This window comes from Myxine glutinosa, chromosome 1, assembly GCF_964187855.1.
Source record: "Myxine glutinosa chromosome 1, kmMyxGlut1.1, whole genome shotgun sequence".
NCBI lineage: Eukaryota > Metazoa > Chordata > Myxini > Myxiniformes > Myxinidae > Myxine > Myxine glutinosa.
In genome coordinates, this window is record NC_136261.1 from 351,417,131 (window position 1) to 351,435,040 (window position 17,910).

At 46.3% G+C, this 17,910-nt stretch overlaps 1 protein-coding gene across 1 annotated transcript; it reads left to right on the forward strand.

Annotated features, from left to right (window-relative positions):
- Positions 1–220: 220 nt before the first annotated feature.
- On the forward strand, positions 221–17,774 carry UBL4A (ubiquitin like 4A). The gene is made up of 4 exons (XM_068098778.2): positions 221–396; positions 1,337–1,442; positions 15,294–15,502; positions 17,243–17,774. The coding sequence occupies exons 1-4, from the start codon at positions 349–351 to the stop codon at positions 17,351–17,353; spliced, it is 474 nt and encodes a 157-aa protein (XP_067954879.1). The 5' UTR covers positions 221–348; the 3' UTR covers positions 17,354–17,774.
- The last annotated feature ends 136 nt before the right edge of the window (positions 17,775–17,910 follow it).

Sequence of the window (17,910 nt, forward strand, 5' to 3'; positions counted from 1 at the left end):
CATGAGGTCAAACTTTCCACTACTTTTGCGTACCTGTAAATGCGTGGTTCGTCAGCAGAGCGAAAAGTACGGTTTACCCGTTTGCTGTATTTCAAACATCATATTTTGTGAAAACAAACATATAAAGTCATTTTAACTTACTAACATGGCTGTATTTTGAATCGTTATCAGCAAACAAATTGAAAGGCGTTTTCTGTCCGACTTTTATGGTTCCGCGAGGCCGCCGTAGTGATGTCACGCGGGCCTGCCCGCGATGTTCCGTTAGACTAGTTCAATCTGCCGTCCTTTCCCCCAATTGTTATAACGGCCCTCACGGGCAGCCGGGAGCAAATTGTGCCCGGAGCGGCCATGATTGTGACTGTGAAAGTCCTCCAGGGCGGCGAATGCTCCGTAGAGGTTTGTCTGGCTCTCAATGGCGGCTCTCCCGGCGGGGCCTGTGCAGATACCGTGCACTCCGTCGTGAATCGTTGTTGCCGCAGATAACGTTGTAACGCCTCTGACTGTGCTTCCTGCGAACCCTGATTGTTGGTTATCTTTGTGGGGAAAATATAAAACTCGCCTCGCGGTCAAGGCTCATGGAGGAGCTTTTCGATCCATGAACACGGCGTGTCTCGGCCCTGCTCTCGGCCCGACAGAGCGTCCCCACTGCCGAAGGAGCTCCGAGTTAGGGAATACTCGTGGTGGTCCTTACTATTGTTCTACCAACCGGCAATCACGGCAGGAATTTGGAACTTGTTCGTCGTACCGGCACACAATGACCTACCCTTCTTGAAAGGTACTGACATTCACCGAATAATGCTAGCAGACGAGACACCCGGCTTAACTCATTCCCAACTATGGCTATCCTGTACACCACCTCTTCAATTGTCACATTACCACAACTACTTCCTCAGTGGACCCATTTATTCCCACTTTTTTGTTGGGTCAGCCTGGGAACGTTTTCTTTGGCCCAAGTCATTCACGAACCGGCTGGCCAGGCCAAGCATTCAACTATAAGTACAGGAATTCCTAATGTGTTCACATTGCTGGTGCTAACTCGCCCACTCTTCGCGAAAGACATGATGGGACGCCCATATTACTATTAGCGTCCGTCTCGGCGATGGCAAAATTTGTCGTCGAAGCACCAATACGACGGGTTAGAGTTAGGTCCGGTAAGCGAGCTACTTCTGCGTCGTCCTGTCGGACAAATATCCGCGAGAGGGACGTATTTCTTGGGATAATCGTGGATTTGTGTTTTTTCGTTGAAGTGATTAAATGAGCACAGGAGGTTTTTCATGACGCATCTCACTTGCTAACGTGGATCTGGTTGACATGGAAACGATGCGTTGTTTTTCAGGTGAGCGACACCGACCTGGTGGCGGTGGTGAAAGAGCAGGTCGCCGAGCGTCTGCATGTACCTGCACACCAGCAGCGGCTCTTATTCAAGGGAAAGGCCTTGGCTGGTACGGCTGCTGATTCCGAATGGAAATCATTCGGCGCTGCTGCGCATCTCACCGACTAATCATCCCGAGTAAAGATTGTTTGACCGATAATGTGCTCTGAATTTTTTTTATACGATGAAAATGCCTTTGTATCTGTTTGTGTTTAACCCCTAAGGTCATATTTGCAGAATTAGAGTGATTTTATATGTTTCTACAAAAAAATAACGGAATTCGTGAAATCAAAGACTTGAGATGGAAAGCTGAATCCGATATGGACACAAAAAAGACACCGTGATTCGATGCACAAGGTATAATGTCGGTAACCAGAGCACGAGCACAGGCAATGCTCCGTTCACATTGATCACAACGATGAGCATCGCTATTAATCTTGATTGCTGGTATTAAATACAGGACTCGGTAGAGCGCATACTCCACCAGGCTGAACAGTTTACATTTTGTATCCTCTGATAGGCCAGATCTGGATCCGGCCAGGCTGAACAGTTTACATTTTGTATCCTCTGATAGGCCTGATCTGGATCCGACAAGGCTGAACAGTTTACATTTTGTATCCTCTGATAGGCCAGATCTGGATCCGATCCGGCCAGGCTGAACAGTTTATGTTTTGTATCCACTGATAGGCCTGATCTGGATCCGGCCAGGCTGAACAGTTTACGTTTTGTTTCCACTGATGGGCCTGATCTGGATCCGGCCAGGCTGAACAGTTTACGTTTTGTATACACTGATAGGCCTGATCTGGATCCGGCGAGGCTGAACAATTTACGTTTTGTATCCACTGATAGGCCAGATCTGGATCCGGCCAGGCTGAACAGTTTACGTTTTGTATCCACTGATAGGCCTGATCTGGATCCGGCCAGGCTGAACAGTTTACGTTTTGTATCCTCTGATAGGCCAGATCTGGATCCGGCGAGGCTGAACAATTTACGTTTTGTATCCACTGATAGGCCAGATCTGGATCCGGCCAGGCTGAACAGTTTACGTTTTGTATCCACTGATAGGCCTGATCTGGATCCGGCCAGGCTGAACAGTTTACGTTTTGTATCCTCTGATAGGCCAGATCTGGATCCGGCGAGGCTGAACAATTTACGTTTTGTATCCACTGATAGGCCAGATCTGGATCCGGCCAGGCTGAACAGTTTACGTTTTGTATCCACTGATAGGCCTGATCTGGATCCGGCCAGGCTGAACAGTTTACGTTTTGTATCCTCTGATAGGCCAGGTCTGGATCCGGTGAGGCTGAACAGTTTACGTTTGGTATCCTCTGATAGGTCAGATCTGGATCCGGCCAGGCTGAACAGTTTACGTTTTGTATCCACTGATAGGCCTGATCTGGATCCGGCCAGGCTGAACAGTTTACGTTTTGTATCCACTGATGGGCCTGATCTGGATCCGGCGAGGCTGAACAATTTACGTTTTGTATCCACTGATAGGCCAGATCTGGATCCGGCCAGGCCGAACAGTTTACGTTATGTATCCACTGATAGACCTGATCTGGATCCGGCCAGGCTGACAGTTTACGTTTTGTATCCTCTGATAGGCCAGATCTGGATCCGGCGAGGCTGAACAGTTTACGTTTTGTATCCTCTGATAGGCCAGGTCTGGATCCGGCGAGGCTGAACAGTTTACGTTTTGTATCCTCTGATAGGCCAGGTCTGGATCCGGTGAGGCTGAACAGTTTACGTTTGGTATCCTCTGATAGGCCAGATCTGGATCTGGTCAGGCTGAACAGTTTATGTTTTGTATCCACTGATAGGCCTGATCTGGATCTGGCCAGGCTGAACAGTTTACGTTTTGTATCCACTGATGGGCCTGATCTGGAACCGGCGAGGCTGAACAATTTACGTTTTGTATCCACTGATAGGCCAGATCTGGATCCGGCCAGGCTGAACAGTTTACGTTTTGTATCCATTGATAGGCCAGATCTGGATCCGGCCAGGCTGAACAGTTTACGTTTTGTATCCACTGATAGGCCTGATCTGGATCCGGCGAGGCTGAACAATTTACGTTTTGTATCCACTGATAGGCCACATCTGGATCCGGCCAGGCTGAACAGTTTACGTTTTGTATCCACTGATAGGCCTGATCTGGATCCGGCCAGGCTGAACAGTTTAAGTTTTGTATCCTCTGATTGGCCAGATCTGGATCCGGCGAGGCTGAACAATTTACGTTTTGTATCCACTGATAGGTGTTGGTGTTGGGCTAGCGGCTAGGGTGCCGGCTTAGGATCCAAGGATCCTGGGTTCGAATCCCGGTCGATTGCTGAATTAACGCCAGGGGGGTTGACTCAGCCTGTCATCCTTCCGAGGTCGGCTAATTGAGTACCAGTTCACTGGTAATTCCCTGTTTGTCGCGAAAGGCGGCAAAAAGGGTTGGCGTCAGGAAGGGCATCCGGCCGTAAAACATTGCTTCAAAAAGGGGACCGAAAAACAACAACAACCACGGTTCCCGAAAAAGGCCAACCCCCGCTTTGCGGGGAAAAATGGCCTCTAAAGGTGGTTTTATCCACTGATAGGCCAGATCTGGATCCGGCCAGGCTGAACAGTTTACGTTTTGTATCCACTGATAGGCCTGATCTGGATCCGGCGAGGCTGAACAGTTTACGATTTGTATCCACTGATAGGCCTGATCTGGATCCGGCCTGATGAAGAATCACTTTTGTAAAAGTTTAAAAATTTCTGGATCCGGATTTGGATCTTCACCAAAATCGATTCAATCCGTCCTTGGCAGACACCCAACCTGTCCACTCTGCGGACAACTTTTTTGAGACATCCTTCTTGGAGGCAAACAAACAGACAAGCAGGAGTGAAAACATAACCGCCTCATAGTTCGTTTCCCAATTCAGTGAGGCACTATAGTCAGGTCAAAATACAGTTTAACCCCCAAAAAATTGCTACAAAAGGTTTCTCAACTGATTCTGGTAGGGTTTAGCGTACGTTATAACATACTAAAAGTTTACCAAAGTAGGACCCCCGGAAAAGTGTTTTTTTCAAGATGGCGTCCAAGATGGCCACCGAAACCTCTTAATGATCATAACTATGTAACTATCAACTCAAATTTGATGATCTTGGTGTCTATCCCTAGGTTTTTGGGGGCAGGGAACACATTAAGACCATTAAAAATGAAAGTGGGCCATTATATGTAACACAAAAATCCAATATGGCGTCAATAATGGCCGCCAACACCTCCAAATGACCGCAAGTCAATAACTATTGACTCAAATTTAATGATCTTGATGTCTATCCCCAGGTTTTTGGGGGCAAGGAACACATTAAGACAACTTTGGATATTACTGAGCTGTTGAATCATTATGAAATTGAACTCATGACCTTCAGCTGTCACCTAATGCACAAACACCTTTGTCCATCGAATAAGTTTCAGAGCGTTCAGTTTTGAGTGTCATCCTCCTCCTCAGTATCGACCTCTTGAGTGTTGTTTGGATTGTCACAGTTTTCAGTTTGGCAAGGGCCACATGCAGCAGTGCAGCGGAGTCCATAGCGTCTGCAGCTGCATCGAGAGGATTTGCATCCCCCCAAACAGTTGCAATGGATAATTTTCAAGAGTTCGTCAGGCGCAGCATTGTTTTGGGTCATAATTGGAATTAACTGATCATTTTCCTGTTTCCATCCCCATTCAGTTGGGTTCATTTCATTTGCCATCCCCATCCATACCATAATTTTAAAGTACACACGTTGGCTATGGAATATTGTTGCAGGTGATGTTGGGGGGAGCCGTTCAGAAGTGACAAATGCTTGAGCAGTTGCCACTTTTTTGGTGAAAATGATATGGCGCAGTGATGATAGCGTATCATTAGACTTGCCACCAAAGAGATCAACCATCAGGTCTTTGCCAAGATCTGATATGTCCTCTTGAGATTTGTTTTGAAGGATGAATGCACTAGCACAGGACTTCATGACAGGATCAGATTTCACTAATTTCCGGAAGGCTGACTTTTTTCCGATGCCGAAAATCCTTGAAGTAGAATCACATCCTGAGTAGGCATGTACAAAGAGCAACTCATTGCACACATCGTCTCCTAAAGTTTCTTTCAACAGGGTAATGTTATACACTCTGTGTTCTTTTGACTGCTTGTTTGCATCAGAACGGAAGTAGATGATCTCATTGTCTGTTCTGGAGTAATGAAGGAGCAAGATCAGCAAATCTGTATCCTCACCGACCAACGTTGTGGTGCAATGACGGCCGACGGGATCGTTCAACAGTTGCCTTAACGATATCAACGTCTGCATCCCCTGGTGACTGAATGACATGGCATCCCCTTTTAGTTAGTGCTGTGCTGATGAGAGCAATCATGTCTGCCTTGTTTTTGTCACAAGACAAAAAGTCGTCCTTTTTGCCTGCAAACTCTGTTTCTGCAGTGAAACTAACAATAGGGTGCAGGTTTTTTCCTCGTCTCTGATGTGTGTTGTCTTTTATGGAGGGACCTTCACCATAGCCATCGAACACCACTGTCGCTTGTCCGTAATGTCTCACAGTGAAGTCTGCATAAGACTCAGCTATTGCATTATATGAGTCGCCTTTGTTCCACGGTAAACGATGGAGCAAAGAGCCACCATCAAGCACGTAACAATCTGTTTTGGGAATAGAGTTCATCACAGCCTCACTTGATAAGTCCGCAGCATGGTCTCGAATTGCCTGAGCAAGCTGAGGTTTGTCTGCTGTTCGAAGAATGTTCCTGGTCTCAAAGAGGGCTGGAGGGTAGGGGCTTAGTTCATACGTCAAAACCTCTTCAAGGGAAAGATCTCCTGACCTTGACACCAGAAGGAAACGCTGGAACAGAAGGGCAGGATCAATGGTACGATCAGGAGCAATCTTCACAGCAGAGATATTCCCAAGGGTTTTGGCTCTGTCTTTCCGCTTGAATTTGTAAGTAAATGCCGACTTTCCGATTATATCTTCAATGATCTTGTTTCCAACCGATTCAAAGTCATGTACATTCACATCTGGCCCAGCCACTATCCCGTTGACAATGTTTCTCAGAGTAGGATCAGATGTGAAGGGTGAGCAGGCTGCAAGCTTTATCCGAATTTTCTCGAGATCAGATGCATCTCTTTTGATGCGCGCCTCAGTTGAGTCTTTGTGTTGCGGACTTGTAGTATAGGTTAGGTTTGTGAAATCCTGCATCGCAATGTTGTACTCGGATGTTACAGGTGCAGATAAGGTCCAAAGGTTTCGCATGTCCTCGGTCATCCCACTGCCGCGAGTTAGACCACCAGTGCTCTTCAGAGACCTCATCAACGTTTGTTCGATGACAAGATCACTACTATGACAGCTCGTGGGCAATGACAGCTCGTGGGCGAACTGCCTGAATTATGGCATGACCAACTGCCGCAACCTTGCGTCTTGTGTCTTTCCCAACGAACAATGTTTCCAGTGCTGTCCGCAGACTAGTCGGAATGAACGATAGGGCTGAATCAAGTTTTAAATCATCACTACTTGGATACTGATTCGTCACGGTAGAAACCTGAGATTTTATATCACTTCTGATTAACCTAGCAGCAGTTTCAATAATAGCGCGTTTTTGGGACTCTTCATCGCCTTCCTGACACGTTTGCTTGTAGTATGATCTCAGAATCTGCGACGTTTGTTCTCTCATCATAACAATATCGTCCAAGCCTTCTCTTTCACCAAAAAAAATTGAGTCCTTAAAGCGTTCTTTAAGACGCTTTTTCAAACTGTAATTGTCATACGGTTCCGAATCAGGATTACAAAGATACCCTTTCATTATGAGGCTCAAAGATGTAACAGTTAGTTGTTCCTCACTGTTCAGTTCTAGGTAAGCACACATTTTCTCAAATGCTTCATACTTATCTTCATCTTTAGGACGACCACACTTTCTGCGCTTGGCTTCGGGGGCTTTCTGGAACTCTAAAGGCACAGACTTGAAGGACCGGAAATTTCCACTACACGAATGATGATAAAGTCCGTCTGCTGCATGTAAATCTCGTAAATAGTATTCAATCCGACCCTTTACAGTATGTCCCCAATCATCTGAACGGGATTCACAGACCTCCACAATTGTCTCCACAAATTTGTCAGTCCATACCCAGCTAAAGTGTCCCTTGTCCAAATCAATTGTACATCCACAGAATACGCAATCCTTTTCACTGTCAAAACCTCCACTTGATTGTCTTGTGGTTCTCTTTGGTGGCACAGAACCACTACTTTTCTTTGCAACATGGCTTTTAATGTTTTTATCATTTATGTACTGTTGACGACAGCTTTTATGCACTTTAGTACTGGCTTCAACTACAAGATCGTCCTTCCGCTTTACACTGGCTTCATTTATTCCCTTCGCCCCCTTCCACTGAATTGCAACCCAGTTATCACTGGAATCCTCGATCTCCTCCTTGCAGATTGGACAAAAAGCTTGACTGGCTGTGCTTGCACTCATTGTTGAATCATGTCTGAAAAAGAGAAAGATGAGAATTAGTTATTCAGTTAGATCCAATTCGACACATTCTTCAGGTCAATATATGGAAAATGCCCCCTCAACCTGTTAGATAATGGCCCACTTTCATTTTTAATGGTCTTACTGTGTTCCTTGCCCCCAAAAACCTAGGGATAGACACCAAGATCATCAAATTTGAGTTGATAGTTACATAGTTATGATCATTAAGAGGTTTCGGCGGCCATCTTGGACGCCATCGTGAAAAAAACACTTTTCCGGGGGTCCTACGTTGGTAAACTTTTAGTATGTTATAAAGTACACTAAACCCTACCAGAATCAGTTGAGAAACCTTTTGTAGCAATTTTTTGGGGATGGAGGGGGTATTTTCCATATATCGACCTTACTACTATGCAAGTGGTGGTAAATTTTCAAGTCAATCGGATGAAAAATGACAATTTTAGAAATTTGACCTCCAGATGACCTTTGACCTCAAAATCAATATCCTTCTCAATTGTAACGACCTCTACATCTTGGTGAAGTTTCATGACGATCGGTTTAGAATTGTGACCTGTAGGCCGATGACAGACAAACAAACAAAAAACAGAATAACAAACGCAACCGACCAATATACCTGAAAAATCTTCTATTTTGCAAGTAATGAAAACTTTGAGGAAGCCCTATGGTAGGAAATCTGTAGAGCGTCTTTGTAAATGAAAATTATTTGACCAATCAAAGGTGACCATCTTCAACCACTTATTATAGGACGGAAAACGTATTGAAACGTCTGGGAAGTTTCGGCAACTCCACCGGTGTAGTTGCATGGATGTACATACCGCTGTATCTGCATACGTCATTTATAGATGATCATACGTGGACATAATTAAATAATTTTTGCCTTTCATCTTTTCCCAAGTGACGTTGATAATTTAATTTCCATCTTATTATACCCCATATTACACCGCCCAGGAGCACCGCGGAGGATTTGAGGTGTGGAGACTCGAGGAAAATTGTCTTTTTACCTGTAACGTGTCCCGGGACTACAAGAGCTCCGAGTGGTTGTTGTTGTGGTTCTTGTTGCGGGTCGATTTTTGAAATTTGCACCATTGGTCAGATAGCTGTCGGACCTACATCTGTCTGGGTCGGATATGGGTCCGGCAGCTATCCGACCAATGTCTGGGTCAGATACACAGCACCCAGACCGGCAGTTTTCCCGTCGGATAGCCACATTTGTCGCTCGACTCCACCCACGATGGCACCCAGACAAAATAATATAGCCGCCATCTTGGTTTTCCAGTGGACCTAAGACATCAACACTGTAGGCCTCTGCCGACTATACATTGCCTGGGTTTGTTGCATCAGAATTCCATTGGCTTTGGTTGGGTCGAGTGTTACTCACGATGAGGGACTCCAAAAAATCTACTCAATGTCGAATAAAAATTCCTGATAAGGTTTAATCAAGCCCGTTGGTACACGCCTCTTTAAAAAAATAGCGTTACATTATTTTTGAACGGCCTCATATTGGGGTTAAACAATCTGTGACCGTGTGACGAATCAGCTCGTTCTGATTTAACCGTGGCTGAGGGTGACATGGATGAGAGGTGTCGAGTTAATCGTTGAATAGCGCATTAAATGTGCGTTTCCCAATCAGCGTGTTACCAGATTTTGCCGCAGGTTGTGACCACAGTGTGGTCGTCCTTGTTTCTCCAATGCAAGTTCACAAATAATTTCTTTTCCATTTATAACATAAAAGAGAGTTTAGGTTTTTTGGAAACGGACAAGTGTGTGCGCGTGTTTTTTTTTTTTTTTTTGTATACAAGATCGAGGCTCGTGAAAGAGCGAACATTAATCACACAGAAAGACAAACAGACACATAAAACAAATAACATCGGGAGCGGTAGACAAGATGGGGAGAGAGGGGGAAGGACACAAACACAACATTTGAGAGCAGGGCCCGAGAGACATGGAGACATCGAGAGAACCTTCAATGTTTACACTTTCCCCTCAAGTTATGTATTCCGTCATATTTTACAACACCTTTTTCTTCTTCTTCTTTAAAAGGCTGCTTTCGACTTGCTCACCAAATCAATTCATCCCAAAAAAAATATCCATCTCCTCTCGTGCCTTTTTTCTACATTCCCTAAACTCTCCTGCACTCCATCCTCCATCCAGCGTCCTTAAACGTATTTTTAACTCGAAGGTCACAAGAAACTCATTTTGCAATAAATGTTCGTTTCCCATAAATCGTACACTTTCTAAAATCCAATCTCACCCCTCCCCTCCAAATCTTCCCCATAACCCCTCCCCTCCAAATCTTCCCCATCACCCCTCCCCTCCAAATCTTCCCCATCACCCATCCCTTTCAAATCTCCCCCCTTGCCCCCTCCCTCCTAAACTACCCCCTCACCCCTCCCCGCCAAGACGCCTCCTCGCCCCTCCACTCCTAGACTCCTCCCTCACCCCTCCCCTCCAAATCTTCCCCATATCCCATCCCTTTCAAATCCCTCCCCTTGTCCCTTCCCTCCCAAACTCCCCCCTCACCCCTCCCCTTCAAATCTCCCCACCCTCATTGCTTCTCAATTTCCCCCCTCTCACTCCCCCTCCTCAAAGCGTCCTCCCCGCTTCTTCCCCCTTCCAACTCTCACCTCCATCTCCCCCAACCTTCTGCCTCGCTCTTCCCCCTCCTCAAATAACACCTCATTGTGCCTCACCCAATCACCATCACACCTTTTGTCCGCTCCATCCTTCCCTTTCTCCGAGCTATTCTGAAATCTCTGACACACCTTCAACAGCTCTCCCTACCTCTTCCACCTCTTCCACATCTTACCCTACCCCTCCTCCCCCCTGTTCTGTATCTGATGCTCCCCCTTCCTCTTCATTAACGGTATGGACCTCAAACATCCGGGGCCTTCGTTCAAACTTAACTGATCTCTCCATACAGGTTGCTTCTGTCAAACCAGACGTGATCTGCTTAACAGAAACTTTCCTCCTTTATGATGTCCCTGATTCCTTAGTATCTCTCCCGGGCTACTCCCTCCTCCGGTATGATAGACCTGAGCCTCGTCCTGGAGGCGGGGTTGCTATCTTTATCAAAAACTCTCTTCCTCACTCGCCCTGCACTGCACTCTCTCCACCTCACCCCCAGGAATACCTCTGGCTGCGGCTTCCCCTTCGCTCCCACCTCTTGTTCATATGTGTGTTGTACCGTCCACCAAACAGTGATGACTCCATCTACATCTCGCTGTCTGATAATATGGACCAACTTCTATCTACTCATCCCAACTCTCTCTTCCTCATATGTGGTGATTTCAACTGTCATCATGCCAGTTGGCTGGGTGTGGGTACCTCTCTCACCAGCCATGGCTCCTCAGCAAAGGACTTCTGCGACTCACTGGGACTGACACAATCTGTCAATTTCCCGACCCGGATCTCAGTCAACGGAACATCTTCTCTTCTGGACTTGGTTATGACTAACTTCCCTGAAAATGTCTGCTGCTCTTCTTCTGCTCCAATCGGATCATCTGATCATGTCCTTGTTAAAGTGGACATCTCTCTGACCATCCTCAGGGAGCCTGCTCAGCGTCGACGAGTCTGGCATTTCACTCAGGCCAACTGGCACGGTCTTCAAGCAGCCATCAATCATCTGGACTGGTTTCCCATCTCTACCACCTCTGACATCAACTCATCCTGGGAATTCTTCCAAAGTAAATTGCTCTCTCTCATGCACAGATTTATCCCATCTCGTCTTCAGTTGTCATACCCTTCCTCCCGTCCATGGTACACGGAATCTTGTGGTGAGGCTGTTGCCCAGAAACAACTTGCCTTCGTCTCCTGGAAAGCAAATCCAACGGAAGGAAATCTCATTTCCTTTCACAAAGCCCGAAACAAGTGTGTGTCCACCCTCAGGAGAGCCAGGAAACAATATCTCTCCGTTCTCAAGACCGAACTCTCTTATCTGTCTCCCTCTTCCAAATCCTGGTGGCGTCTGGTCAAATCTGTTTCTGGTGTTTGTTCCCCCTCCATCCCCTCCCTTACCTCAAACGGCTACACAGCTGACTCCGCACATGAAAAAGCTGAATGCCCCAACTCTGTGTTTGCCTCTAAATCTTGTGTCCCAAACCCATCCCTCTCTGTACCCACCATACCCAGTCGTACCTTGCTGCTCCTGGACTCCGTGTCCTTTCCTCCTGACAAGGTGGAAAAGTTTCTGTCAACTCTCGACTCTGATTCTGCAACTGGACCCGACGGCATCAACCCACGGGTCCTAAAATCCTGCTCTGCCGCTCTATCTCACCCTCTCTCTGTTCTCTTCAGCCTCTCTTTTGCTCAAGGTCAACTGCTATCTGCTTGGAAATCAGCCAACATCACCGCTTTGCACAAAAAAGGTGCAAAAACAGATCCTAGCAACTACAGACCAATCAGCCTTCTCCCAATTATCAGCAAAGTCATGGAATCCATCATTGCTTCGGATATGAAATCTTTCCTCTTCTCCAATGGCTTGATCTCTGATCATCAATTTGGTTTCAGACCAGGTCACTCTACTCTGGACATGCTGCTTCTGCTGTCTCAACAATGGATGGAGGTCCTCAATGCCAAACAGGAAATTAGAGCTGTCTCCCTCGACATATCACGTGCCTTCGACACGGTCTGGCACCCCGCTCTGCTCACCAAACTCTCCTCCTTTGGTATCCATGGAAATCTCCACGCATGGCTGGCGGACTTCCTCTCTAGTCGTCGTCAACGTGTGGCCCTGAATGGGTTTCTCTCATCTCCTCTTCCTGTTCAGGCTGGAGTTCCCCAAGGCAGTGTTCTGGGCCCCGTGCTTTTTCTTGTCTTCATCAATGATCTCTCTGACTCTCTTGAAAATCCTCTCTATCTCTTTGCTGATGACTCCACTCTCTGCCGCTCCATTCCTCTTCCCTCAGATCGGCAGTCTGCAGCCTCCTCACTCTCTGAAGACTTGGACAAAATCACAGACTGGTCAAACAAGTGGAACATGTCTTTCAATCCTGACAAATCTCACACTCTTACTATGTCTCTCCGAAAAGATCGACTGGACAACCCTCCCATCTACTTTCTCAACAATCCTCTCCAAGAAGTTCTGTCGCTCAAGCTTTTGGGTCTCACTATCTGCCATGATCTTTCTTGGGAAAACCACATTTCCAAGCTGGTCTCCAAAGCCAGTCGCCGACTGGGCATCCTCCGTCGTGCGAAGTCCTTCCTCGGCACACCTGAGCTCCTCACCACATACAAGGCTTTCATCCGCAGCTCAATGGAATACTGTTCTCCCCTATGGGCCGGTGCTCCTGCCTCACACCTAGCTCGGCTTCACGCTGTTGAAACCAAAGCTTTCAGAATTATTGGAATCTCCCGCGATGAAGCTATCTCTGAGGGCCTTTCACTCACTCACCGCAGGCAGGTAGGTGGTCTTTCTGTCTTCTACCGACTCCTCTCCGGCCTTGCACCCCCAGCTCTCTCTGTGCTCTGTCCCCCAAACATTCCTACAGGTCGCACAAGATCTGCCTGCAACCCTCTGATGGTTAAACTGCCGAAATCTCGGCTCTCTGCTCACCTTCACTCTTTCATTCCTCTTTTCTCCCGCCTCTGGAACAAACTCCCTCACTCCCTTCAATCCCACTCCTCCCTCCAGGTCTTTAAAACAGCTGTTCACCACCATCTCTTGTCTTCCCCCATTCAAAACCTTGATCTTTTCTACCCCCGCGAATTCACCCCAGATCCACCTTGTTTGAAATTCCAACTTCTTTCCTGGAAGTCCTGGCAGTGTCCATATGTTTTATACCTCTCCCACCGCCCCCTTCCCATGCCCCCCCCCCCCCAAAGCCCTCGCCCTCTCTCAGATCTCTCGATGTCTCCATGTCTCTCGGTCCCTGCTCTCAAATGTTGTGCTTGTGTCCTTCCCCCTCTCTCCCCATCTTGTCTAACCGCTCCCGATGTTATATGTTTTATGTGTCGGTTTGTCTTTCTGTGTGATTAATGTTCGCTCTTTCACGAGCCTCGATCTTGTATACAAAAAAACAAACAAAAAAAACTGTGGGAGGGAGAGGGCTTTGGGGGGGAGGCATGCGAAGGGGGGGGGGGGGGGGGTGGGAGAGGTATAAAACATATGGACACTGCCAGGACTTCCAGGAAAGAAGTTGGAATTTCAAACAAGGTGGATCTGGGGTGAATTAGTGGGGGTAGAAAAGATCAAGGTTTTGGATGGGGGAAGATAAGAGATGGTGGTGAACAGCTGTTTTAAAGACCTGGAGGGAGGAGTGGGATTGAAGGGAGTGTGGGAATTTGTTCCAGAGGTGGGAGAAAAGAGGAATGAAAGAGTGAAGGTGAGCAGAGAGCCGAGATTTCGGCAGTTTAACCATCAGAGGGTTGCTGGCAGATCTTGTGCGACCTGTAGGAATATTTGGGGGACAGAGCACAGAGAGAGCTGGGGGAGCAAGGCCGGAGAGGAGTCGGTAGAAGACATTTGGTAGTCGGTAGAAGTTTGTCGGTAGTCGGTAGAAGTTTGTGCTTGTATTTGTGCGTGTGTTTTTGTGCGCGTGTTTTTGTGCGCGTGTGTTTGTTTGGGTGCATGTGTGTGTGTATTTGTGTGCGTTTTTGTTTGTGCGTGTGTGTTTGTGCATGTGCGCGTGTGTTTTTGTGCGCGTGTTTTTGTGCGCGTGTTTTTGTGCGCGTGTTTTTGTGCGCGTGTGTTTGTTTGGGTGCATGTGTGTGTGTATTTGTGTGCGTTTTTGTTTGTGCGTGTGTGTGTTTGCGTGTGTGTGTGTGCGTGTGTGTGTGTGTGTGTTTGCGTGTGTGTTTGTGCATGTGTGTTTGTGTGTGTGTGTTTGTGTGTGTGTGTGAGAGAGAACACCCACACGAGTTTGTGCACGTATATGTGAGTGCGTGTGCTCGCACTTTCACAGATTCGCAAGTATATTGATTAGTCTGGTCTGTTATTCTCTGTCTGTTTGTATGTCGATCGCCATGTTTGCACAGGTCGCAATTGTACACCAATCTTCACAAACCAACCACCTGGTAGAGCTAGTCGATACCTGAAAGCATTTCGTTTTCGAGGTGAAGGTCATAAAGTTGTCTATTTTAATCCGAATGACTTAAATTTGAATACAATTTGCGTATTTGGTCACTGAATTGGTTCACCAATCAAAAGCTCGAAGCATATTGTTTTTGATGTCTGAAGGGCAATGTCACAGCAGCTGATTTCGCAAGTACCAGTCTGTGACCACTTGCTTGTTTTTCTTTCTTTTTTTCCATATTGCAATTGAATTTTGTGATTTGTGGATTTGCCATTTGTTATTATTATTGTCGTGTACATTTATGTGGAACAGCAATTTTGCATTAATCTGTTTCTCCTTGTTACTCGTCTGTAGTTCAACATTTATCAGACATGGTGTTTCTCCCTTCTAAAACCGGTGCCTTTCATTTGTCACCACCAGATGAACTTTCCCTTTGTCACTACAACATCCCACCTAATGCCAAGTTAAACCTCGTGGTTAAAGCCGTTGGGGAGAGGACACAGCACCAGGCCACAGAACTCGTTGCCACTGTACCTGCCTCCCCCACACTTTGGGACCTGCTGAGCCCGTTCCTCTCCAGACACTTCTCTCCTACCGATGCACAGGTCGTCCTGCAGCAGTTTCAGAAGGTGTGTTGCATCTGCGTCATGTTTTTCACTGTTGTATAATGCAGGCTTTTGCTTCCGTGCACAGTTTGGAGAATTTGTATTTCTGGACTTGATTTGTGTCTTTGTTGTAATTTGAACAGCGATGACGGATTTAGACAATTTCCTTATTGCATGCAAAGTCGAAGATTTTTCAAGTATATTGGTTGGTCTTGCGCGTTATTCTGTCTGTTTGTCAATCGCCTACAGGTCACAATTTTAAACCGATCTTCACGAAACTTCACCAGATGGTAGAGTTGGTCATAAGAATGAATGATCGTTTCAAGGCCATTTTCTCCGCTAGAGCGGGGGTTAGCCTTGCGGGCCCCATGACAATCATGGTTCCCTGTTTGAGGCAATGTTTTTATGGCCGGATGCCCTTCCTGACACCAACCCTTAGTCGCCTCTTACGATGCGCAGGGATACGGTGTACCTATTCTAAACCGAGGTACACACCGGGATCATTCATCCCAGCAAGCTGGTACTCGATTTGCCGACCTCAGAAGGATGACAGGCTGTCAACCCCCCTGGTGTTAATTCAGCGATCGATCGGGATTCGAACCCAGGATCCTAGGATCCCAAGCCGGCACCCTAACCGCTAAGCCAACACCAGGCTTCCCAGGTCACAATTGAGAAGCCTATTGATTTTGAGGTCAAAGGTCATCTTGAGATCAAATTTATAAAAGTCGTTTTTCATTCGACTGACTTGAAAATTGAACAGCAGTTACATAGTGCATCACTGAATTGGGAAACCAACTATTTTTGAGGTCAAAAGGTCAAAGGTCAACTCAAGGTCAAATTTCTAAAATAAATTTTCATCTGAAAAATCATTTATTTTAATCCGATTGGATTTTGCAAGTGTCGTGCTCTGCATGATGTCTTAATTGTTGATTTATTGATCGTTTGAGGCTTATGGAGGAGCTTGTACATATATATTGTGCTAAACAGGGACATTATTAGGACATGTGTCCAGCACTTTGATAAAACTAGAGTTCTTAGCGAGTACAATGGGCAATTCACATGGTGTGTGGGGTTTGAACCTAAGATCCAGTAAATCCAGTAACTGTTGGATCCAGTAAAGCGAGCCGAGTGATCAGTTAGGAACGTCAAACACCCCAATCCGTTGTCGATTTGTGATATCAGCGATCTTACCTCTTCAGTGTTTGCTCCTGATTATATCGATCCACGACTTTTTGTGCATGGATTATTTATCGTTCAAAGGGGCTAATGGTTCAGAACTTTTGATGTATTTTGTATATTTTTTAAGGTGCTTTTTCATCGTTTTTTGTTATTGGTCCCCTACTGTTTTCACCTGGGGGGACTATAGGTTTGCTCTCCTTCCGTCTGTCCTTCCGTCTGTCCCACCTGTGGTTTTCCAGACTCTTTCCCCGTACCCTTTAACATATTCAGCTGAAACTTGGTACATGGCTTTATCATGATAAATTACAGAACAAGTTCGAGTTTCAGGGTGTTTCCCCAATTTTTCAGTTAAGCCCCTTTTGGACTTAGAAAATATCATACTGGTAAAGGGGTGGGGGATTATTGCAAAGCAATTCTCCCTCTTGTTCTACATGTGTGGCTTTTCCCTTTCTGTACCCTTTCAACCCTCACCCCCAGTACCAAATTTATCAAGCATGACATGTAAGTAAATAAAGTGCTTCAAGTTGGTCACTTCTTTGATTGAACATGCCACGTAAGCTCTCCCTTTCTATCACCCTCTTCCAGGACTATGAGCGGAATCTTCACGGCCTCAGCCTGGACGATGTGGAGCGGTTAGCGACACAGCTACTGCAACCATCACAGATGCAACCGCTCTCCTGTGCAATGCTTGAATGAATGAACAGCCATTGGAAAGGGGCGTAGAGTGCAGTAGAGTGGAGTGGAGGAGTGAGGGTGGGGTGGGTTGGTGGAAGGAGTTCACACAACAAAGACAAAGGGGTTAGAGTATAGCGGAAGGGCTTTGTAGAGATAGGTTGATGTAATTTTGGGGAGAAGGGAAGGAGGACGGGAGGACATGTTTGTCCATGTTTGGGAGGAGTTTGGTGGTGGGGGTGTGGGGTGGAATTTAGTAAGTGAGGCATGTGAGATTTTTTTTGCAGCAGTGTGAAGTATATTCTATTCACACGTTTTGTTTTGGGTTTTTTTTTTAAGTCATTCATATACACCTGTTTAAAATGAGGCTAATTGAAGGTGGATGTTTAAAATATTGGTAATTGCTGTTTGTACAGTTTAACTGAATAAACAAATGTACATGGATGATGGTGGAGTGGGATTACTTCAAGTAAAAACCGCTGTCGTTGTAATTGAAATGGAAATTTTTCACTGGCAATCGAATGCCGCAGTTGCTTTTGCCTCGCTCCGCAAATTTGACAATTTTCCAGGTAATGCAGTTG

Coding starts and splice junctions, on each gene's coding strand:
- UBL4A (XM_068098778.2), top strand. CDS start 349: ATGATTGTGACTGTGAAAGTCCTCCAGGGCGGCGAATGCTCCGTAGAG. Junction 397..1,336: donor GCGGCGAATGCTCCGTAGAG/GTTTGTCTGGCT, acceptor GTTGTTTTTCAG/GTGAGCGACACCGACCTGGT. Junction 1,443..15,293: donor CAAGGGAAAGGCCTTGGCTG/GTACGGCTGCTG, acceptor TGTCACCACCAG/ATGAACTTTCCCTTTGTCAC.